Raw genomic sequence first — 25,156 nt, forward strand, 5'->3', positions numbered from 1 at the left:
TTTTGAACTTGGGCATCCTTCTGCTGCTCTCTTCTTCCATGATGCTGTGGTACGTTCCACACTCATTAGAGCCAATGCAAAGAATGGAATTAATTAACTTATTGGGCTCCAAGTTTAGTTTTAGAGACATGCTCTTTTCTGGGGGAAGGGGCAAGATTACATCAAAGAAAAATCTTGGATAGTGATAATTGGGCCTGTTACCAAGAAGTATTTTATACTTCATGTATCATGTTAATTTAATGTCTCCAGGACAAGGTCCATATATCTTTGTTTTCTTGCTTAAATTCATTTCTTAACAAATTAGCTTCAAAAACCTTTAGCTTTTCCTGATTGTAAAGCCACAGAACAAACACATAAGATTATCTTGTTGACATCAGTCTGGAAAATTTAGAAAAGGGAATTAAGTGATACTGTGGGCATATAACAATACAGAATTTTAACTTTCATCATGGTACTTGAGACATTCTTAATTCTTTGAATGGAAAACCACAAATACCAAAACAAACATTATATCTGACCAGCTGAAGCCCTGTTTGTGATATCAGCAATATGTTTTCTGAATACCAGAGATCTTTTCCAACTCTTATGCTTGCAGAATAGTTTGCCTAGAAAAAAAAAAATACAAAAAGTGAAAGGGAATGGGGGAAAAGCACCCAAAGCGCAATGTGGTTTTGATGCCTTTGAAAATGTTACTGGCTTTTCTTCAACAGTCTGCAGGTATCTGCATAGGTCATTGCAAAAGCAACTAGACATGAGCCATGCTAGGAGCTTCAAGATGTAAGCCACTATAAAATCAGAGGAAGAGAGCACACAAACAATTGTTTCTTGCAGAGTAGAGCCAAGACTGAAGTTAAAGAGTGTGCGCAGAAGTTGCAGGATTGATGGGGGCAATTAATATACACAAATATAAACTCAGAGCAGTGAGCCTAACTAAGGAGCCAGGCTTTCCAGACTTTACAAAGCCTTAAGTTCTTCGTGCTTCTGCCAATTTTAAAAGAAAAAAGTAACTACATAGACTCTGGATGTCTTCCTACAATGAAAAGCGAAAAGACAAAAAAGCAAGGCCATGAGGCAACTGAGTATTCAGTGTTCAACAGTCTAAGCTTTCAAAGGGAAATTTTCAAGGACAATCACTAAACGCCATTTTAATGAAGGACAGGATTTATCCTCTAGTATTCAGCGGAAATGCTGTAAGCTGGACCAGTCAGCAAGAACTTCAGAATAGATAAAATTCTAGATAGTCTAACTACAATATCCATAAAATGCCAATTTCCACTGAAAAAGAGAGCTTATTAAGTCTCTTGTCTGGAATCAAGTTTGAGCTTCTCCTTGCTAAATATATCATATGAATGTTAATTTTAGACTGTTGAGAGCTCATCGATTTACACTTTCCAGTAATAATTTTTTTAGTATTTAAAATATGGGAAGAGACCAATTAGTATCACGGACACTACACTGTCTGAAATAAGAACACTGTTAAATAATGCATGCAACAAATTTTTATACAAGTAGTAATTAGATTTCTAGGATTACTTGAATATTATAATAGTCATTTCATAGCTCTTACTATTATTAATTTTAATAATAATCTCAGTTAACTGGAGATCAGTCCCAAAAGAAGCATCAAAAAATGAGTTCTCATATATCTTCATTTTCACTAAAATGTTACATTACATGAATTATGGAGTAAATAACAAAATGCAAGTAACTTCCTAATGAGTTACCAAAAAATGACTGTTAAAACCACATAATAGTGTCAAAAAAGTTCATGCAGTCTGAGTTGAGGGATGAGGAGCTGCTGGTCAGGTTAAAAAATTGGCTTAGTTAAGAGACAATCTTCTTAACGGGAACTTTCCTTATGTGAACCTACTGGACTTTCTCGCCCCCCGCCCCATCACGGAGAATTTATATATAAGATAATATCCATTTTCCTAGGTCACCATAATTGACGTCACAATATTCAAATGCTGATGATCACGTACAGCATTAGGCCACTGTGATGGTTACAAGGACTCAAAGCACCAGACTGCACATAAAGACAAGACTGCTTCATGGTTACTTATTATACATTTGTGTATAGTGGCTCTGAAAAATTTGCAGCTAACTTCTTCCTTGGAAAGATGACAGCACAACCCTTATTAGAATTGCTCATTAAAGAAATACATATCTTAGAAATGAAATGCCAACAGAAAAAAAGAAGAAACAGATGGGAAAGATGGAAATAGATTGCCTCAACCTTTAGCCCCATGTCAGGAATTTATTCTGCTTTTGAAAACATTTGGTTTAGTCTTCTGACTCAGATTTTCAGAGGGCTTTTATAATCCTTCAGTAGCGCACCTGTCAGTTAATCCCTTGTTATAATCTATCTTGGATCACCTCACAGGGAGAAAAGCTGATGGATATGGTCCCAGCCCTCTGTGGATTGGCAGGATGAATCGTTCTTTGGATACTGAGGAGGACGCACTGGAGGTCAAAACAGCTGTGACACGAGCTGGCACTAGACCAAGGGACCTCTCTCCCCAGATAAACACAGCAGAGCAGAGGATCTGTGATACCTCCCTGCATCCTGCCTTGAGAACATATTATATGCTTCTATTTCCTATACACACTGCATACTTTTCTCTTTTTTTTTTCTTTCCTTGCTTTCTAAGTTTGCTTTTCAGACTCTTCTTTAGCAACACATAATAAATTTAACCTTGCAATGGTTTGCCATGACCAAGCCAAAAGCTACAAGTAAGCATAAGTGGCCTGATTATAAAAGAAACAAGTCTTACTCCAATGTAATAAAGGTGTTTAAAATGTGGTGAAACTGTGCGTTTCCACTGCCTAAATCACTGCAGACATTCTGCACCTTCATGGTTTTTGGTCTTTTTCTTTCCCTTTCTATCTCTGTGTCTTTAAAAGAAGTGCAAATATACATTCACAACAAAATCTAAGAGCTGCCATTATCTTTTTTCTCAGAAAGGACAGATGATATCATTTATAGTGAAAGTCAAGCTAAGGTAAAATATACAACTATACTGATGTAGAGACAAAAAGAAATACCAACGGGAGATATCTCTTAAAGTTTTATCTATTCCCCCCCTTTCCTTTTTTTTTTTCCTCCCTTAAGTTTAAAATAACATTTAAATACTTGCTTATGTTGCCAGAGAGCAGCTTACGTTGCCAACATAAGTATCTAGGAACAGAAGCCAAACCTTGTATTACTGTGAAATAACAGTAAGAAGGTCACAAATAGGTGTGCATAGACTGTAACATCTTCAACTCCTTCCATATGTAGTCCTCCCCATAATTATCTCTCAACAGAGTATTGTGACAAACATGAAAATTCCTGTCTTCTCATATCCATCTGCAGAGCCTTGTTTTAAATTTGCAGCTCGTAAGGTTTGTAGCACCATATCAGACATCCTTGTTCACTTTGCAGGCTGCAAACACCAGAATTTGTAGATAGTTTCTTAAAGACATGATAATGAGGTGCTCTTCCATAAAATCTACTGAAGAAAGTTGCTTTTTTTTTTTCTACTTCTGGCAGTACCTCAGACATAACAAGATGGTAATTATGGGGAAAGTGGATGTGTAAACGGTGATTCACCATGTATAAGGTGAAAATCTGACACACTACAGCCTAAAATAACACTTTTTACCCTCTAGACTACAGATTTGTCTGTAGGTTTATTTTTATCACTTTTTAATTTTATTTTTTTTTAAACAGATAGTAAAATTGCTTTGAAAAAGGCAAGAGAGACAAAATGTAAGAAAAACCCTAAAAATCTAGCTGGCCTACAGAAAAGCTGTGATAAGGTTAAGATTGCACTCTTGCTCATGTTTGAGTATTATTGAACAGCTACTGAGGATCTGTTGCTTGATAGTCCAGGACCTCCCTAATGATATGGGTGTGACACACGTCCTCTGTACTCCTCCTGAAGCAGTTTTGTTTATGGAAACTTCAAGCTCTTGATATCAAGGAAAATATTTATTGCAACAGAAGAGAGTAACCCAGGAATCCATGGGGATATGAGTCTTTACAACCTTTGCTTTATTAGAGTGATCATCAGTTTATAAGCATATTAGAGGTGACAGGGGTCTCTTCGGAAAAGATAGCACCTCCTTTTTTCTTTTCCAAAGTGCCTGTGGGTAGACCCTTACTTGTTTTGCAGTCCTTACAAACATTCAGCATTGGTTGCTTTCTACTTCATTTTTTAAAGATTTAATCCCTCATTTGAAGCTATCAGACTTCTAAAACAAAGATCCCTCATGAGTGCATTTGTTGCCAGCACTCTTTAAATAGGAGCACATTAAAATCAAAGTTTTGACTCCTGGCACAGTGCCTTAATGGCAAGTGGCCTTCTCTGGACTTTAACTTGTTCAAGCTGGAGCATCCACCGTGCTATGGGTGGAAATGGAACATCAGGAAAGTGTTTGCGGAGGAAAGGCAGACCTTTCTTCTATCCAACACCCTTCTCATGAAAAGCAATCTGCCCTTCGCCAAAACCTCAGAAAAAGGCTTGCTTGCTTCTTTCTTTCCAGTTTCCTTTTTACAGGAGAAAAGGAGTGCTCTGCAGTGATGCACACAAGAAAGGATTGCTCTCCAGAGGAGCGTGACTACTCTCTCCTAATAATAGTAGAAAAGGCAAGCAATCTAAGCATTTACAAGAATTTGGAGCAGAATGTAATCCAGATTCTTAAATTGGATACACTCAGTTGATCTCTTGCAAATTTGTCCAGTTCCATTTGGTGGTGAAACTCAATTCTCAGCCAAGGGTTTCTGAAGGGACAGCGTTTTTTCGTATGGATCTGAAGTGAGAAATCAAGGCCGTATGTTCCTTCAATAACATTTTATTGGGATAGCCCAGCGTTAACTGCACGATACATAAAGCAATACTAATCAGCTAGGCCACCAGGAATGAAGTTGATCCACTTGCTTGTCTAGACGCTGACTTTATCTAAAGGAATGTGCATGTATAGAGGGGACCAACCCAACAAAACCAGAAAGATGAAAGCATAGCTTTGCAGGTTTTTGGTGTACTTTACACCTCAAACACATCACACAGCATAATTTTAGTGCTGCAACTGCTATCAAACATTCTTGAAAATATTGACACCTGAAGCAGAGTTGCCTGTTTAATTACTACTCTCAGGCAGTAGGTCTGAGAGTCTGGAAAGAAGGCAAGTATTTTTTTCATTGAGGAATAGAAAGTATTTATTAAAATGTAAACAGTAAAATCAATGTGAGATTTTTTTGTTTGTTTTGGGAATACAAAGCAGCATCAGAAAAACAGAGTATTTCAGCAGAAATGTGTCTTAATTCATTTCCAAAGCAAACAATTACTGAAAAAGCATCTGCCACACTATATAATGTTTCAGTAATGCCACAGCTTTCCAGTTAAAATCAATGCTTACTTGAAGAAAAGCATCCGTTACCTCAGGAAAAGAAAACCCAAGATTCCTACCAGAGATCCTTTCCAACTTTCTTTACTGACTTCAGGGAACCATATTCCTCACCTGCTGAGACCTTTTCCATTACCTAGGCCAATTCTAAAATAAAATGAACTATTATTTGTACATTCCACTTACTAGTAATTACTAGTAATTTCCACATATTTACACCATGTCTTGCCTGGTTTTGTAAACTAATAACAAAAATGTGTCTATGTTAGAGATCAATATATAAGCCAAAGAGTCAAGAACTGAAATGCAGAGCTCCCCTGAAAATTCAAGAGGGGGACCTGAACTGAGGACCAAGGCAGAGCTTTATCTGAAACCAGATTCACATTCAGTGACTTCTAGCGTTTGTGGAAATGGCATCTGCACGTTCTGCAATAATGAAAGTGCAGTTCAAGTAGAAAAGGATACAGCACCCACAGTAATTTATATTCTACCTTCTGAAGCCTAATTCAGATATACAATCATCAAACAATCAATTTTAAATAAAAGGTCTTTGAAAAAGAAGAAAAACCCCTAAATATTCCTGTCACTTCCCTCTACCCCCCCGCATCTGCAGTATCTGATTAGTCAAAACTCAAATTATTTTATCTAAAAATTACTATATGTTATTTTCAGACAGCAGCAGCTATTGTCATACTATAGTGTTACACGATGACTGCATTTTTTTAAATTTATTGCTGCTTAGCATGTTTCTTTAAAACCTTTCAACTGTACTAGTAATCCAACCTATCATTTGTATGCTTTTATTGAAGCTTAATGAAAGAAAAATCAGCCTACGTTATTTTTAAATGAAAAATTATTTTTGTCCCCTTGTAATTTGCATGTCCTCTCAAATTTCTCCATATTTTTTTCTAAATATTGAACAGCTTGTCTTTTTCCTCCTTCAAATATCATGCCCACTTCTTCCACAATGTCAACCAAAAAAGCAGCTGACTATTAGTGATGAATTGCCTTAAGATGGTAACAAAGCAAGTGACAAACTTTTATAATAACCCTTTCTCTCCAGTTCTTCAGGCAGTATTAATCTGCATGTAAATTAATAAACTAAAAATGTGGAAGCGCCACTCAAGGGAGCTAAGACAACTTCATGTTATTCTAGTAAGCTTGCTTGAGGAAAACATACTTTTTGCCCAGTCTTGGACATTGGGGAGCCTTGCTTGCTTGCCTTCTGGATGGAAAATTTTGCAAAAACCCTATTTTTCCCTGTTGAAGCCACAGCAGTGTGTTTAAGAGTTACTGGAGCTGCAGAAGTGTAATCACAGTTGTGGGTCTCAGCTCACAGGCTAAGGGTTGTACTAAGGGCTGCACAAAAGTATCCCACTTAGCAGCACACTAGTATCTAGTCACAGTCAAAGGCTTTGGGTCTCTTGTTAGTTAACACAGGATAAGTAGATTCACAAGCCAAAATGACTGACGAGACATCTGATAGGAAATATCACTGTTTAAAATAGTAATAATAGGAAAAACTGAGTAAGCAGTAAGCGACATCTAAGGTCTTACTTACCATAAATTCCTGTTGAAATACAGGGAAATGCCTGTAAAACAAATGAAAGAAAAAAAAAAAATCAGTGGGATTTCTGTTTGCTGAACTTTTTATCAAAACCAAGAGTATTTTTAAATGCCTGTTTTTCAACACTCAGAGATTATATGTTGTAGCCTTCATTCTTACAGCAGTCAATTCACAGGCATTTTCATATTATATGAAACATATTCCATATGTTTTCCTTGCTGCCATGTTAATAAAGCTGCATTCTTTTTCTCATCTTGAGCTATGAGCAACATTTGAACCCGGAATCATTATTAAAACTGCCTTTTGAGCTAAAAATTAATGCCATGAGCTAAAAATTAATGCCATAAGCTAGTATGGTAGGGCAAAAAAAGACATATTCTCTAGGTAGGGTTAGACAATGTTTCTTCAGTAGTAAAATAAGCTTGGCCAGCTTAAACCCTGCTCTCCATGGCCTCTTTGCCATGCCTTCGTTCATTATAACCTCCTCCTTTGTTTCAGAGCCTTTCATTTTTAACCTCAGTTCTTTCAGACATGTGGTTTATGGTGTGACCCAACACAGCTGTACTGGTACAAGTCAAAGGCTTGCAAACTGGTGCAGGGAGAGGAACTAGAAGATGCTGGGTGAAAAGAAAGAGTACATTTTGGGGTCAGCTCGGACACCAAAGAAAATGCATCATGCAACAAGAGATGGTTATAGACACTGTGCCAGCAGGAACAACAATTTACGTTTCTCCTAGCTGTACGTGTTGTCTACAGATTTGCATTTCTGTGAGCCAGAGTCAGTTTTCCACCAAAAGAAACAAAAGCTGTACTGCCCACAAGGTTTCACAAGAGAGACAATTTTCTTTGTGTGCAGTTGATATGTGGTATCACCTTTGCCTCTAGCCTCTGGACTGACAGAAAACACAGCTCAAAGGTACAAGAGCACCTGGGACCAAAGTCTCAAATATCCACCCTCAGGCTCCCTCCAGATCCCCTGGCAATGAGTCATCATACAAAAGAAAGGAATTCTTCTTTACTTAATCACACAGGAAAACATTATTCAAAGCTAATGCTTGCTTTATATTTAACCAGGGAATTAATTAGGGAATGGCAATTAAGAAAGGAGAGGTCTAATGGAAAGAATACATCCTCCCCTCCCCTCTGAAAATACTTAAGTAAAATAAAGTGGGGGAGAAATATAGTGTAATTCCTTCTCACAACCACGACAACTTACATCCTGAAAAATACTTAGCTTTGTAGTTTGTACCCAATAAATAGCAACAAATCAGCTCTTTAAGGAAATGAGGAATCGGGGGGGGGGGGGAAGCCCCACACATGGTTACAGAGCTCAGGCTGAGGTGGCAACAGAGGCTCCATCAATAAGAGAGAGGCATAAAGGATGATTTTGTCCAGTTTAGCAACAGATTTTAAAATTTACAACTATTGAAGTTTCACATGTTAAGAGATAATTTCTCCGAACAAGTGTTTTGTTTTCCATTCTTTTCCACAACTTGAGTAACAGCACATGATTTAGATGCTCTTACTGGCCACAGGGAACGAGTAACAGAGTATTCAGGGTTCCTTCTCTTACTGGCCCCACAACTCTGGGCAAGGGGAAACAGTCCTGTAGCACCTCTGAAATCCCGTCAATCCTGCAGCTCCTTGGGGAACACCACACATGGTACCTACAGGAAGCAGCACCACCACTGATGACTTCAGATCCCCACGCATGTGGCAAAGCCACCCACCTCAGGGAGCACGAGCTGGGGCAGCTCTGCAGCCCCTGGGCAGTGAAAGAGCACCATGCGCCAGCTCCCTCCATGTTTCTGCAGATTTATCATCTGTGCAAAGCAAAGGGTATATGGCTGATGTGGTGTCCAAGCAAGATGCATCTACTTAAAGCCCTGATGGTGATCTTGAGGTATTTACAAGACCGGTCAATGCACTATGGGACAGGCTCAGCACACACTGCCAAGATCTCGCACCGCAGCTGTATTTATTTGGGCCCCTGGACCCGAGTTCCTGAAGGGAATGGGCTCCAGGGGACTGGGCTTCCTTTTCAGCTTTGCTTGGAGAAGACTAGACAACTGCATTTTCAGCATTGCATGGCAGACGCTTGTCGCATTTGTTCATCTCCATTCACAGAATACGCTGCTCTGAGGCTGTTTAGCAAGCTTTAGCTAGCAATTTGTGTGTTGCGCGTGTTTCTTAATACCTACTTTAAAATTACTGTGTAGACACGTCATAATCATTACCTTGCTTTCAGTTTCTGTCATGCAGCTGAAACACATCTGAATGGAGCTACAAGAGTGTATAAAATCTCATCAAGCTCCTTCCGAATACCAGGCTGTGCCATAACTTAGATGAGCTCTGCCCTCTCCCTCATTCAGAGATGATCACAGCATATAACCAGCAGATGTAATTTCATAAAATGTGACAGTGCTTTTATTCATTCAAGGAAGGCCCGTGCCCAAGATCACATATCAACTGTGTTTCCTCTTGGCTCCTAGGGAGACAATTTAGTCTAGATGCCAGGTTGAAATTACTGGCAGAGCAGTAATGGGGAACTCACAGCATGGATATCAACATACTACAATACTTGGCTTATGGACAAAAGATGTTAAGGTTTCTAACCTTTTCTGTGCATAATAATATCTTAATTATATATTTGATTTCAATAAAAAATTCAGTTTCACAGTAGGAAACATTCATTCCTACTTCCACAATAAAACGTTTCTCATCTTAATTTGTTGCCGGTAACTGCTATTTATTGACTAACTAACCTTTAATTCCTTTGCTACTGAAATAGCGTGTTTGCTTTACTTCGGGGGTAATAAGAAATGCTACCCTGACAGCACCCAAAAAGGATTACAACTCTGGAGTGAAACACAAGTAAGAACGGTGAAAGCTTCCTACTACTATGCTGCTGCCATCATCTAAAGAAAGAGGCCAAATTAAATCAGCTGTGTGAATACTGTAAGACTGAAATTGATTTAATTCCTGTAGGAGAGGATGTGGGTGCTCAGGCTCTGGTACTTTTTAATCTAATGTTTCTTTACTAAGGCTACAGCAGCAGTGCTAATTAGGATGAAATGTAATGGAGTTTCATGATGAAAATTTACAATAGTCACCATGTGGAGGCCAAGTTGGACTCTAAGACATTTCAATAAGAGGGACCTGGGTATTTAAATACTTAAGGGCTTCTCTACAACAAGGGCTTCTAGTTCACACTGAGCTGCAATGTATTAACTGTTGTACATTAGATGAATACAATTGCTATGTCTACATGACCACATGCCTCCTACTGCCATCCTAATAATTGCCTCCACAGAGCAAGGACTTTCTTCAAATTAAGTGCTTGCCATTCTGCACCAGTATCCCAGTGTGATTTCTGCCATGACCAAGCCACATATAAGGTAAGCACTTTTCTTCCAGCACATAACACAGCAGACAAAAATAATATCAAACACAAATTGAGCTTTCTCTGATTTTACTGTATCACCTCATGAAGCGGACTGACTTATACTCATGTTTGAGAGCCATTCCTTCATGCAACTTGCATGAAGAACTCATGAACTTTTAAAAAAGTTGTCATTTTTACTAAAATTGCAAGTAGAAATATTTTTTATCTAATTGTTCAACAAAGTCAAAAATTCGTAACTGGGTTGAAGATAGTTAGATGTGTTACACACAAAACCAACAGAAGCTTCTCCAGCAAGTTCAAAGTAACAAACATTCCCTCCCCCAAAAACTGGCCATGTACTTTATACTTTGACTTTTTTCTTGGTCACTCTCCTTGCTAGCTAGGGCCTGTGCCACCAGTGCAGGAAAGCTTGCAACTGAACAAACCTAAGGATGTTAAAAAAGACTACCATTCTCAGCATCTTGGTCTGGAGGAGCTGAGGAGCAGTACAGGAGCCTCCATGCAGCAAACATGCTCCATATAGCCCCAGCGCTCTGGGACCTGTGATAGAGGTGTTGTGCTAAAGGAGGAGCAGATAACTGACACTGGGAAAAGATTTATTCAACAAGCAGCTTGCTCCTTTGTGATCTCCAGAAGTTGCCTCTTCATCTCCCTGTTCTTTTCCGTAATCTGAGGTAGCAGCCAGCCTTTGCTCGATGAAGATGATGCCCTCCTCTATCAGCTCAAGCTGGGCTACTTCCCTTCCCCATCATCTTCCTCCAGAGCCTGCGAAGCCTCACACGGTCCTGAGCTGCCTGCCTTTATCCCCTTGACATTGCTAGGGGTTAGCCGTCCACAGCCTCTCTTTCTGACCTTCTCTCTTTTATTTGCTAGCAAGCGGGAAGTTGCCTTGGGTCTTGGTTTTGAGCACTGCACCAGTGCAACTGTATTTTCCATAGCGGCCAAGAAAATGATGTGCAGTTAATTCTCTTTGCCTGTTTTTTTTATGGACCAAAAATAATTAACTTGCCTTCCACTTTGAAAGGCTATCCCTACAGCACCTTAGCAGCATTAAGAAATTGCAGAAGCACTAACACCCAGACCAAAGAAAGACCCAAAGCTCCAAAAACCTATGTGCCAAAACAGTCTCCATGTCAGATAATCAGAAACTTGAGTCCTTGCTTCAACAGGAGAATGCCCCACTCCTGCCACTCAGAGGACCTGACCCAAAACTCAGTCAAACTGAGCTCTCAATAGCACCTCTGTTTATTACTTTTAAAGTTGGACTTGAGTTTTTTGTTTTTCAGCTTCCTTCATTTATATCAAAATATTACAGTAAGATCAGTTCCTCTGTGCAGTAGGCATTCTTGTCTTAAAAGTAGTACCATGAGCACCTTTGCTAGATTGTCTTACAGTTGGTGATTGCCTCATGAACTGAAGCGGCAGGTGAGTGGGCAGAGAGAAAATTGCTTGTTTAAGAACAGCCCTGACAACACTGCTCTGCTGTGATTCAAGAGGGTGAATGCCAGAGGGACTCTGCAGAGGTAAAGCAGAGGGTTACAAGGTGAAACTGCCTATGCTAGAACGAGATCTGCTGCATAGAGTATAATACGGGACTTTTCACACCTTAAGTTTCCATGTGTGTTTTCAAAAAGTTCACTGTAATGTAAATATATATTTGTAATAACTTTGTAGAACATCACAGATTAATAATGGTTTCATTGGCACTTTACTGCCTCTGACTTGTCATGTCCACTTTAAAATAAATAAATAAATAAATAAATATTTACTGCCTAAAGCCTATGCTTTCTGCCAGAAAAAAAACCCACCACGTTCAGACAGCATACTGTGAATATTTTTTAACATGCAACACCAAAAAGCTGTGGCATGTACATCATGGCATTATGAAGTGCTGTTATCAAGACTGCAGCACAGGGCTATGAAAGCTAAGTATCAGCTCAACCACAAAGTAAACTAATTTAAATGGTATAAATTGTTTGAATAATGAATAATTTATTTTCATGACAAGATTTTACGACTTGAATCTAGTGGGTGGTGAAGAGGCGTGGTGGGGAATATAGTGGTGTATGTGTATCATTTGGAGCACATGGTCGAGGTGCTACAATGGCAAGGAATGTACAGGACCTTAGCCAGGAAATGGGAAGATGGGAGAGAGCTCGGTGTGGTTCGACATAAGGTGTTTTTCATTCCCCTTGTTTGGCTGGTGATGTGCATTTTGTAGTCCTTACCCCCCCCTAGGTATTTTGAGATGAATTACAGTTGTCAAGCTGGAATATGGAAAAGCAGAGAAGGTATGGTCCTGGATGAACTTGAAGAAAACCTTTCAGTTTTTTGGTGGTAGAAAATGACATTTAACCATCAGTTGCACATGCTCCAGACCCATTGTAATCATTATTTTCCATGTACAAGAAGAAGGATTCAAAACTGGAAACCCTTCAAGCTCATGCATGCCCATCTTGGCAGCATCCACCTGGGCAGCTGGTACACACAAACGTAACATCAGGTGTGCGCAACAGTACCACTCGCCAAGCATTTCAGTGCGGCATTAACATCAGTAGTCCCATACCTGCTTTAAATTAAATCATCTCCGTTGTGTGGACACTGACTTGTGGTATGCAACCGCAAATAGCACCATCTATGCCCACAGTTCAACAGGAGAATAATCTGTAGAGCTCAGGGACAGTGAGAGGGATGTAAGCGCACTAACGAGCCATTCCTAAGTCTAGCATCAAACAGTGCAAGTTAGCACCAGGAGAACCAGCAAATTACTGTTCCTTTCCCCTTGCCATGACTGTTAAGAGTCTGCCCTAACTTAATTTCCGTGAGCCTAAACAATCTGAAAGCAGTTGTAGCACTGTTTTTCAGTGCTCATTAACTAACTTCAGTATCAGCTACACTGATATTCCTGTTGATCAGCTGAAGCTCCTAAAAAAATTGGGTGCCTTAGATGCTTTTCAAAATAACATGTTCTATAAAATCACCTAACTCCAAAAAGCACAATAAACCTACAAACTTTTCAAAATATGCTTAGATGCTTTTCAAAATAACATGTTCTATAAAATCACCTAACTCCAAAAAGCACAATAAACCTACAAACTTCAGGGCCTACTGTACCTCTTAATCCGCACAAAAAACATTCACACGGTAAATATGTACATACATGTTTAAGATATCAGTAACATCAGCCATTCAGAGTCAAGTTTCGCTACTTTTACTAGATCAAACTCATAAACCAAACCATTTCATAAACCACTAACTATAATACTATCCTGTTACCTTTTAAAAATCCCTATACTACTATTTGGAAGAAAAAAAAAAACCCAAATTTATGTTATTTCCCAGTCAATCTCCTGCCATAAATTCTGTATTTGTCATCATTCTGAACTGTAATTTAATGAACAACAAATTTTGCAAGTAGCTATCATTCAAGGAAAACTTATTAATAGAAAACTCTAATGCAATTCTCTATACTGAAAATGAAGGGAAAAAATTAAATGGAAGAATTGAATAGGAGAATGGTTAAACTCAGTTTTCATTACGGACCATATTAGCATGTTTATTAATCTGTCTTTAAAGAATACAAAAGTAATTATTGCCTCAAAAGTGAGTCTCCTGAATACGGCACATCACACACAAACCTTTAGGCATTCACACACTGGCAGGTTCATGAGCTACAACATCCAGCTGTTCAGCACAGTCAGAAACACCAGGCATGCAAGTGCCAAAAAAAGTTGGGGGGAATTTTCTGGTAGCCTCCAGCTATTTTACATGCCTAAAAGTTTACATGCCAACTACATGAAGGTTCTCAAAGGATGCTGATAGCTGACAAAATGCTGGTCAAGCAACTACAGTTGAAGCTCAGATTCCAAACCAACATGAAACATCCTTTCTGTATTGTGGCTCAAGACTTTTCTACGCATCTTCATTTACCAAAATGTAAGTTAATATTGCATAATCGAAGGACAACGGGTTTAGAAAATGACACACAGCAGTAATTAAGTTTAAAATAAAAATCTAACGGCTGGATGGCAAATGATTATTGAGAGAGGACCTGTCGCAAAGCTACTGAAAGCTGATTGAAGGACTCCTATTTAGTAAAAATTATTTGCAACAAGTGCATAGACAACTTTACCATAACTCAGAAAACACAGAAATCCCAAACAAATGTGTGTCAGTTTTTCAGAGGATTTCCACAAATTTCCCCTGCTTGTCACACTTAAAGACTGCTCCAGATAAATATTTACCACAAAGACTGGAGTTTTTCTTTAAGTCTGTTTATTTATACAGAAGGGCAGTTACTGAAAGAGGCCACCTGAGAGGTTAAAAGGACCAAAAGAACAACCTTAATATTTCCTGTTAACCAAACTAAATAGATCAAGGGGCTGCAGGGGAGGGTCTTCCTCTGATGACCTGTTTGCCACAAAAGCAGCAACGTTCTCATTGTCAAATTGCATGTCTCATCTCACACAATGAGTGACAATTTTGTTTAATTTTTACTGAAATAATTAAAAACTTCAACCAAAGAACATTCATTCAACAATGAGAATGAGGGGAAAAAAAAAATACCGAGGAATCTCTACCAAGATTACAAATCATTTTTAGCAGCTGTGTATTCTAACTTTATATGAATTTAAAATAGATTTTTGAAGACATTGAAACCAGCTGCTACAATGAACTATCCAAGATAGTATTGTAGTATGGAATTAACTTAGAAAGATTCACTACTTGAGGAATTCTCACCAAATTTTTATTTTAAAGTTTTCAAATTTATTATCTTTCAGTAATTAAAAGTAATAGCTCAATTAACTGCCTGGATAAAGACCTGGACTGAAAGTTGGTCAAACAATTTATTTGATTTCCTCAAGTACAAACTCAGTTGTGGGGTGGGGATTGTCTGTTTTTTTTCTAAACTATTTGCACATTTGTAGTTAGAATGAAAAGTCTGTAGCGGAACTACAGACTAGCAGTTTGGTACACATTTTTAAAAATCAGAAGCCATTTACATTTAGAAATCCTCAGAAATGAAATTGTACGTTTCAGGCAACTGCAGAATAGCTGAGGTTGGAAAGCACCTCTAGAGATTGCCTAGTCTAACCCACCCAACTCAAAGCAGGGCCACCTAAAGCCGGTCACCCAGGACCATGGCCAGTCAGGTTGGAATATCTCCAAGGATGGAGACTCCACAACCTCTGTGGGCAACCTGTTCTGCTGTTTGACCAACCTCAGAGTAAATAAGTGATTTCTTATGTTTACATGGGATTTCCTGTATTTCAGTTTGTACCCATTGCCGCTTGTCCATTCAATGGGCACCACTGGGAAGAGGTGTTCATTTTTACTCCCGCCATCAGGCATTAATACATGTTGATAACATCTTGCCGCTAAGCCTTCTCTTCTCCAGGCTGAACAGTCTCTCAGCACTTCTTTCTGTGAAATACAGTCCAAGCCCTTCACCATCTTCGTGAACCTTCGCTGGACTTGCTCCAGTGTGTCCATGTCTGTCTTGTACTGGGGAGCACAAAGCTGAATAGAGGGGAAGGATCACCTCCCTTGACATCGTGGCAACAGTCTTCCTAATGCAGCCCAGGAGGCTGGCGGCTTTCTTTGCCTCCAGGATGCGTTGCTGGCTCGTGGTCAGCTTGTTGCCCACTGGGACCTCCAGAGCTACCTCTGCAAAGCTGTTTTCCATCTTGTCGCCCCTCAGCACGTACTAGTGCCTGGGGCTATTCCTTGCCAGGGGCAGGACTTTGCATTTCCCTCTGCTGGACTTCATGTGGTCCCCTCTGCCCCATTCTCCCGCCCGTCGGGGCGCCTCTGAAAGGCGGCACAACCATCTGCTGTATCAGCTGCTTCTCCCAGCTTTGTATTGTCTGAAAACTCCCTGGGGTGCTTTCAGCCCTATCATCTAAGTCAATAAGAAAGATCTTTAATACTATTGGCCCCACTATCGTCCCCTGGGGTACACTACTAGTGACTGGCCTCCAGCTGGACCTTGTGCCACTGACCACAACCCTTTAATCCCAGCAGCGCAGCCAGTTTTCGGTCCACCTCTCACATAGCAAAAAATATAGACAGAAACATAATAATTGGGTTTATAAGACGGCATCTGCGTAGTATGTTCAGAAGCCACTGCAGTTCAAACACCAATTAAAGGAGCAAAAGCACAGACGATGATGAGGAAAGACTAAAACATCAAATGAGAACTTAGAACAGACTTAATTTTTAAAAAATTTTTTTTTCTTTCTATACCAACCCATGCCAAAACAGGCTTGAAATGAATGACAAACTGATTTTAAACCACATCTGTAATGTGTTTTTTAGCCCAGCAGAGAACAGTTATGAGTTTCCTTCATGCTGAAGAGCAAGAATTAAAAATCCCCTTGCCTTTTTCAAAAAGAGAAAGGGACATTTACCTACACATCCCATATTGCATCAGCTTCTCGGTACTGCAGAGCATGGAGCAGTTGCTAGGTTTGCCTCTAGAGTCCCTGAACTATCAGTGTCTAATTATTTTGTCAAGAAGAGCTTGAATATGCAACTTCTTTCAAAAGAACAACACAGATACCGCCCTTGTTACTTTTTTAGATGAAGGATATCAACTATTTTCAGAAGACTAATACTGTTCACGCATACTCACTTCAAAAACACCTGTTATCTTAAGGGATTCCATTTCTTTAGCCAGAGAGGCCATCTTCACAGCAGTGTTTGGGCATTTCACCCCCACTGGCATATTTCTGCTCACAAGATCCTGCAGGATCCACTGACCTTATCTTACGTGTGTATTGCTAAGAGGAAAGCTAGGATCCAGCTTCATCTCAGTGAAGCCATTTCAAGGCTGGACTTCTGGTCTAAGGTTCGCTCTACACTTAATAAAGAGGGTAATTCAGCTGTTTCAGGTGAAGTGAATGGCTGTCATGGGGCACCACTGACTACAGAGTGAAGCTAGATACCTAAGCTAAATTTAGGTGAAACCAATCTCTCCCTGAGCACAGGAAATCATACGTGTTTGCCAGAAATAATATTCAGGAACTCTCTTTCTCTTGAGTCCTAACCATAGGAATATTCTTTCCATTGATTCAATACAAAATTACTTCTAATGAAAAATGATGGGCCAGACTTCTCCAGCTTCATGAGATCATCCCTGTATGGTAGTCAGCCTCATGGATGTGATGGCAAAGGAGAACTTAAAACAGTCCAGGAAAAGGTCTGTCTGGCACAATCCTGCCTCAGACAGAAATACTCACACGCCAGCACTGAGCAGGCAGCTCCAGGCCAGTGAATAGACTCTGCTTCTCAAAAGGGTTAATTAAGAACTACACAGCATCTTTGGTCTTGTGCATTGGTCTCATTTCCAGGAGCACAGCTGTGAAAATCAGATCTGCTGGCCCCAGCATAGGCTCCTGGTAGTCCAGGGTGATTTCCACCCCAGGGGATGCAAAGGCTGAGATACACATTGTGCTCAGAAGACAACAGACTTTGCAAGCCTGGCCTGAGCCTATGCAGGCTGGTAGGAGGACGTACCTAATGCAGCATTAGTACTTCCAGCATACAGGTTGTTATACTTACTAATACATACTTAACGAGCTCAAACTTAGCGTGTAGGGCCCCGATCCAAATCAATATTGTGTCACATCCACAGATCAATACTAGCTTTACATTTATAATATTTTCAAATGAAAGAAAAAGGAATAAGAACACACAAGATTATATTAATATAAAAACATTTGAAAGAGATTCAGCAACAGAAGTATTTACTGACTGCGGTGACAATAACTGTTTCATCCTTAACACTAGGTTAGCCTGTCCTTACTGCTTCATCTAAACCAACATACCCAAGAAAATAGCACTGCACCTTTACTGTGGTCTGATTCAGATCTGAGCCAACCTTGCAAGAAAAAGCCATTAAATGACATTAATGCAGTACTGAGATCATTCTCTGACAACCAAGAATAATGAGGTAAATTAAGGGCAGATGGATATTGAGGCTTTCCTCTAAATGTCCTTAATTTTGTAGGTTTTAGACATACTGTCTCCTGAACCTCTGTGCAATTTTAGTTTTACTATTTGTGATATTTATAGCTCCCATTTATATAAGTAATATGTAATTTTAATGCAGGTCTAATAGTTCCAGCTGCCATTGACACAGACTGTAAAATGAAAAAGGGAGGATACCTTGTTGAATAAGATGCTATTTTATTTCCTTCCTGCCACCTTAGCCACTGCAATACAGTGGGTTAATGTCTTATTTGGATTCCAACCTTGTCAACACATCAAAGATCCTCCCAGGTGAAGAGGAGCAGGGCTATGCAATTGATCTCCCCTAACCTGTAACGTCTGTGTCACTCTGGTCCAGGGTGAGCAACTGAAATGCATGTTTCTTTTTGAGAGAGGCAAGTGAGCTGCTGATTGCCTTGAAGAAGTACATGATGATGAAAGGTATGAGACAGGAGTAGACCTTGGGAAATGTCAAGGGAGATCACAGTCAAAATTGTCTTCTTTATCCAGAATAAATAACAGCAGTTGTGGATTACGCAACTGTAATTCTGTTGAGGAGAGCTGGTAACATAAATCACGTTAAAGATGACTTGAGACTTCTTTTAAAGACCAAGGAGGTTATTTGTATTTTTTAACTTATTTTCTGCTGTTCCCAGGCACCGTCTCTACAGATGTTTCTATAGTTATTGTGAGTCCCCTCAAAGCAGTATTTTTCTCCTCCCTATTTATTCTCTGCTGTCACCCCACTCTAGCTTTTTCCTTTCTGTCCTTCCACCCTACCCCACATGACAGATTGCTGCCATCCGCCCAGTTCTGAATTCGCTGCTTCCATTATCGCTTCCCTTACAGCTGTGGCACATCTGTTTTCAGATCCACTTTACAATTTTTCCTAAGGCCCTGCCTCGCTTTCAGCGTTGCTGGCGCACGTGTGCAAGAGCAGCAGCAGCTACAGGAACCTCGTCACCATCTGTGGCTTGATTCAGAGCCATTGCAGGCAGCAAGAAAACCTCAACTTGAACTGCAATCCAAATCCTATTTCTACCATTTTTCAAACTGCTGTCAAATGACACAAATAAACAAATTAAGCTACACCAGTATTGTCAAAAACGGGTCAACAACTCGGGATGCCTCTTTTCTGGTGCAGTGGGGTTGGTTCAGAAAATGAAAAACAACACACTGCCTAAAAGAAGGTTTTGGAAAAATCAGTGGCAATGTGTTCAATGGGGCACTGGAAAATGAGGAGTCCTGAAGAAAGGCCAATCCAGGTTTGCAGGTTCTGACACGTTTCCTCATTCTGAGTAACTCCAACAGTGTTTCTACCAAGTTGAATGAATCTGCATAATGCTTCACTTGGCATCAGTAAACGTGTCAGGATATGTCTCAATAAAACTTCAATGGCAATGCAAGAAAGGCCATCACACATATTGGAAAAGTAAAAAAAACCTGAAAAAATGTGTATATTTTCTCTAAGTTCTTCCAGCTTTCATTCTGTTACAGACATTTATTCTTTCTCTCGATAGGTGCTGCTGCAAAAATACAAGGTTAACAATTTCAAATGGAAGTGTGACTTTAATTTTGTATGTCCTCCTGTTTAATGTAATGATCCAGACAGATATTTGTATTGGATTCAAGTAACACTTAATGCCTTGTCAAATTCTTCCTATTTTCAAATGTTTTGTATGGAAATAACTAGTACATATACTTTTAAAACAGTAGAAGCGGCAAAACTGGAGAAAAGGCATAAAGATTTCTCTCTTTTTTAAAACACGTATTTCCCAAATGAAGAAAACTGCACAGAGTAATCCAAATGGAACAGAAAAATATAGCTATCGCTTTGATTTCCCTGTCTTTTCTGGTTGAGTTGCCCCCAGATGTCCTTTTCATTTTTTTAAAAAATCCTATCAAGATCCTTGTGCTGTTGCTTTGATTTTTTTTTTTTTTTTTTTTTTGAAGGAAAGACAGACATGAAAAGGTCTAAACCACAGACGCATTATTATTCAAGAAACGTTATAAGGAACAACCACTTGCATTACTAATACTTTATCATTCATGCAAACCATTTAGTGTGAGAGACAAAACCAGCATACATATACATCTAAACAGCTACATATGCCAAAGAGATACCAGTTCTGGAGAACAAATACAGCACACAGGGCCGGGGGGGGCAACAAAAAAAACCCCCACAAAAAAATCCCAAAGCAGTGAGGAAAATTAATGAAATTAAGAACTTGCATCTGTAGATGGTAAAGGTGTAAGAAACTGGTTTTACAATTTCATGTTTTCAAATACTTTGAAGGGAATTAAGAAATAACTGAAAGGTTGTGTACCATGTGCTATAGTAAAGACTGTATAAAAGAAAAAGGGAAATGTTAGTATTAAGGCCCCGGTGGTTCTTTCTGTCTTTTCTCCAAGCTGCCATTGATTTCAGTGAGAGTTCTGCACATGCAGTGACTCCAAAACGGGGCTCTAATTGCTTGTGTTTTCAGACTGATACAAAGGCATTAATACGGAGACATTTCCATTTGTGCTAATGGGATCTGTATGGCCACCGATACTTGTTTTTCTTCCTGAAAAGAAGGAAGACTCCTTCTTCTTTTGAGATCTGCTTCAACAGAACACTTCTGTCTTGCATTAAAATACAGTTACAAAATTCATAACTAAACAGTACTTTAAACCATATTGTTTAATCTACGACTTCTCCTCTGACAAGTGTGAAAACGCGTGCAATATGACAGAAGGTTTGCTATAGTAATTGCATGTTGTGATTGAATGATAGAGTAACAACCACAGAAATAACCGTCTTGCTGAAATTGTCGCAGAAGGTAAGTTGCTCCTGTACAGTTTTAACTTATGCACCATCTGTTTTGCCAGTCCTTTAAATGTTCCTTTAACTAGTTAAGGGATTTTACTGTTGTTCTTATAGGCATTGCCACACTTTCTCTGACCTCTTGCACATTTTACTTTGGAAAGAGTGTCCCTCTGTCCCTTTCTGTCCCTCTCCCCTCAAACCCTACTCTCCCCACCTGGGACTCTCATCTAACACCCACATCTGACAGACCTCCCACCAATGTTTTCTAAATTGTTGCCGCATTAGCTAGCAAAGAGGAGATTTTATATGGGCAAAATGTGTAGGTCCTTTTGAGTATTTTTCCAGTAGATGGAGACACATCCACAAAGTGTTTATTTCTCTAAAAACTAACATTATTAACCATCAGTTCAAGAATAAAGTAATATTCCAAAATTACTATTACAGTCAAGACTTACCCAGTTGTGAGAGAAGAAATATATTTGGGTAATAATCACATTGTAGACTTGAATTAAAATGCTAAATCATTTGCAATATAGCACTAAGTAACACTACATTAAACTTAACAGATGATCAAGACTCTAATTCTATATTAAAAAACCAAACAGCTGAAGTTAAAAAAAAAATTGAAGGAAAAAACCTCTTCAGCTAAAGTGTATGCACTGACCCCTTTAAACATCAGCAAAACCCTAAAATGAAATAACCAATACAATAAAACTGTGTTATTATAGTGTGGCACACGGTGACAGCACATTACATTTAAACAATAAGAACTAAGGTTCCTTCAAATCAAACTTGCAGGTGGACAAAAAAATAGGGGATATCAAATGAAACCAGCATGTTGCAAGTTCAAAACAAACAAAAGGAGATGCTTCTTCACATAAAGCAGAATGGATGCCACAGAAAAGAGAAAAGTTTATGGGAGTTGAAAATCAATATTACAAATTCACCTAAGAAAAAGCCAATGAGGAATTTAAAGCATGAAGATAAAATCTGTGGATCATAAAGTCCCTGAGCGATGAAAAGCCAGGGCTAGGAAAGTGTTCTGACAACTGCCATTATATGCTTGCCCCATCCTTACACTCCTCACTAAGCATCAGCTCTCGGCCAAAGCAATGGCAGGGCACGGAATGAGACAGACATTTGGTCTGACCCAGTGGGGCCCTTCATACAGTCTTCAACAAACTTCTGCATAACTATCGAGAAAATTACGGACAAGCTGGCAAGATGAGGTTTTTTTTTTTTTGTAGGCTAAAATCTGTGAAAATAACAAATTGCATCAGAACAATAATTGCCAAATAGGAAGAGAGCCACTAAAGCAGCAAATAGCAGACATGGATCATTGAGCCAAGCGCTGGCTCAGGCGTACACAGCTCACAGAGCTGTCAGCACGCCACTGACAGGCAAGGAGGATGGCACACGTTGGCCGGACACCAGCTAGTGCTCACCGCACCCTCCCTTCTCCAGAGACATGAGAGTCTTCCCACTCAGCGAATGCCTCCTTGTCCTTTTACCAAGACTTCACAGAGTCAGCAAAGGTCAGAACCAGAAACAGCACCTATATAAGAGGCATGGGACTGTTGCAGTGCCTTTTGCAAGGGGAAGGAATGTCTCCATCACACAGAAGCAGCCCACCAGCCTCCCCTGCCCTGCCCAAGCCACAGGGGTTTGGAGAGCAAGCCTTTCATCCCATCTTCTGCCATGGAACCCTCACCTGGAAAGAAGGTGGCTGGCAGGCATGGGAGCACCTGTGCAACGTGCTCCTGCTTCCCCATGGCATGAGCAAGGAACATGTATCACACTAGTCAGTGCTAATAGTAAAAGGGACTACTGACCCTCCATAGCCTTGCTGGATTTGCCTCCAGCCACAAAGAAGCCTTCTCAATTCCACTGGGAAGATTTTCTCTCTTTGGCCTTCATTGTTTCTTCCCGATGTGCTGCTGTGGGAGGCTTTACGAAAGACTTCATCCCTGCACTGTAAACAGCTCTCCGAATCAGGAAAGTAAAATACTACATCATCTTACATTGTTATAGCCCTCTTGCTTTATGACAAAACAAACATGTGTAAGAGGCATGTTTTAGACTCTCCTTTCATGAACATACTGAATACACTGATGGTCATAATATTTTAAATATTTGACAGATCTTTACTACTTCTGCTATATCCTTTTTTTGTAACTCAGTGTCCCACCTGATAGCAGCGTTCACATCATCCACCCCCCTAAAAACCCAAAAAATCATCCCTGGCCACATGTTAAGAGCTGAGCATTTTATTTGCCTTTCCAGCCAGCACTGTTTTCAAGAAGTTGTCTAAAAACACTTTCAGAAAATTTCTCCCCAAGGAGTTACAACTAATGAAGAACCCATCCGTGTTTTATTCATTTAGATGATTCCATTGTGGATTCTGCAATTTTTATCTAAAGTCTTTGAAGTTTATATAAAACGTCAGTCATTCTGAGTCATCATCAAATTATAGCCCTCTTTACTGCACTGCTGGAAATGCTGTTAAATATATGGAGCAAAACTGGTCCTGACACTGCTCCCCCTAATACTACCGTTAACCTCTTTCATCAAGAGAATGGCTTTTTTATTCTTTGTATTCATTTCTCATCTGCTAATTGATTTTTAATCCATAACTTCTGAAGGCTATCAACTTCTCCATCTCGTGATTTTTTTTTTTTTGTCTATTGTCAATAAACAACACTACTTATTTCTTCAACAATACCTGGCAATGAAAGGGAGGTTATCATTGCAGCACAAGGCTTCCTAGTCTAGTTGGTGCCAGAAATAAAGCAGGAGACTATCTCTGGGGCTGCCAAACAAGACAGTCAAGACTTCCATCCTTAGTTCAGTGAAGGGGGGCACACACTGCCTGGGACAGATAGGTAGGGCTGGGCAAAAATAGCAACACTAAGCGCAAGTGGAAGCAAACAGAAAAGAGGGAGATGAAAACACATAACATTTCAGTCCAGTTTTGACCTGTTCTAATAATAAACCAGAGAAATAGCTTTAACACTACACGTTACTGAGCAGTGGTCCCTGACCTTTGTTAGTCCATACACCGCAAGCAACATCAGCCATTGCCTTCCCTGGCACCTGGACCGCTGTGACGGCAACGCTGACTTCAGCTTGCTCAATCCCGCGCCACAGGATGGAGAGCACTGTTAAAGGTCTTTGGCTTTTCTTCTTAAGAAGAAAAGATTTTATTTTATAAATGTTATGACAGTAAGCACCACTCAGAAAAATAGCGGCACACTGATTAAGGCTGTATCAAAATACTGTGTTTTAAGCTGTACATGGGGTATATTTGGGGTAATTTGGCTGACTACCAACAAAGTACCACAAGTGAGGCACAAAGCTGCCTCATTTCTTTCCTTCAAATTATTATTTAAAACCTTTTCCTTTTACATCAGTGTCTAAAAAAACTTGACAAAACATAACCTGGTGTTACGCTGAGTCTACTTCAAATCATGCCAGCTAACAATACCTCTTCAGTGGGCTCCTGGTCTTTAAGCAGTGCTCTTAAATACACCAGCAATAAAAAAAACATCAGCTGTGACTGATTTGGTCTCTTCAACTGCTGGGGTCAGTAAAGACAATCCATAAATTCTTTATGGACTAAAAAGCAGAACATTAAAATATACAGATTAAGCTAAACCCACTTTAATATAATTCAGGATTTTGGCTGCCACTTCACCCATAATTAACATCAACACTAATATGTTTTACTGTATCAGAACAAGTATAGCCATAAGTCTAGCATTATGGTATGGAACAGAAAGTGGCCAACTCCATAAAGCAACTCAGAAAAAAACCTTATGTGATCTGGCAAATTATAGTCACTTCTATGTCCATCCCTACAGCTGCAATACTCCTTCATGGGGTCCCAAGCCCCCAGAGTGTCTGTGACGTGGCTGTGCCATTGGTCAGGATAGTGAAGGGTTGGTTACAGGACATCTGTAATGGATTGTCATTTATAGAAAAGCCTTGTCTGGGA

General features: G+C 39.6%; 1 protein-coding gene across 3 annotated transcripts in view; it reads right to left on the reverse strand.

Annotated features, from left to right (window-relative positions):
* The window catches only part of MACROD2 (mono-ADP ribosylhydrolase 2), a 905,745-nt gene that overhangs the window by 293,580 nt on the left and 587,009 nt on the right, over window positions 1-25,156 (reverse strand). For all 3 annotated transcript variants that reach the window (XM_030021604.1, XM_030021603.1, XM_030021602.1), the window contains exon 7: window positions 6,950-6,980. In XM_030021604.1, coding sequence (XP_029877464.1) covers window positions 6,950-6,980 — 31 coding nt within the window. The remainder of the gene's footprint in view (window positions 1-6,949; window positions 6,981-25,156) is intronic.

Source organism: Aquila chrysaetos, chromosome 8 (genome assembly GCF_900496995.4).
Source record: "Aquila chrysaetos chrysaetos chromosome 8, bAquChr1.4, whole genome shotgun sequence".
Classification (NCBI taxonomy): domain Eukaryota; kingdom Metazoa; phylum Chordata; class Aves; order Accipitriformes; family Accipitridae; genus Aquila; species Aquila chrysaetos.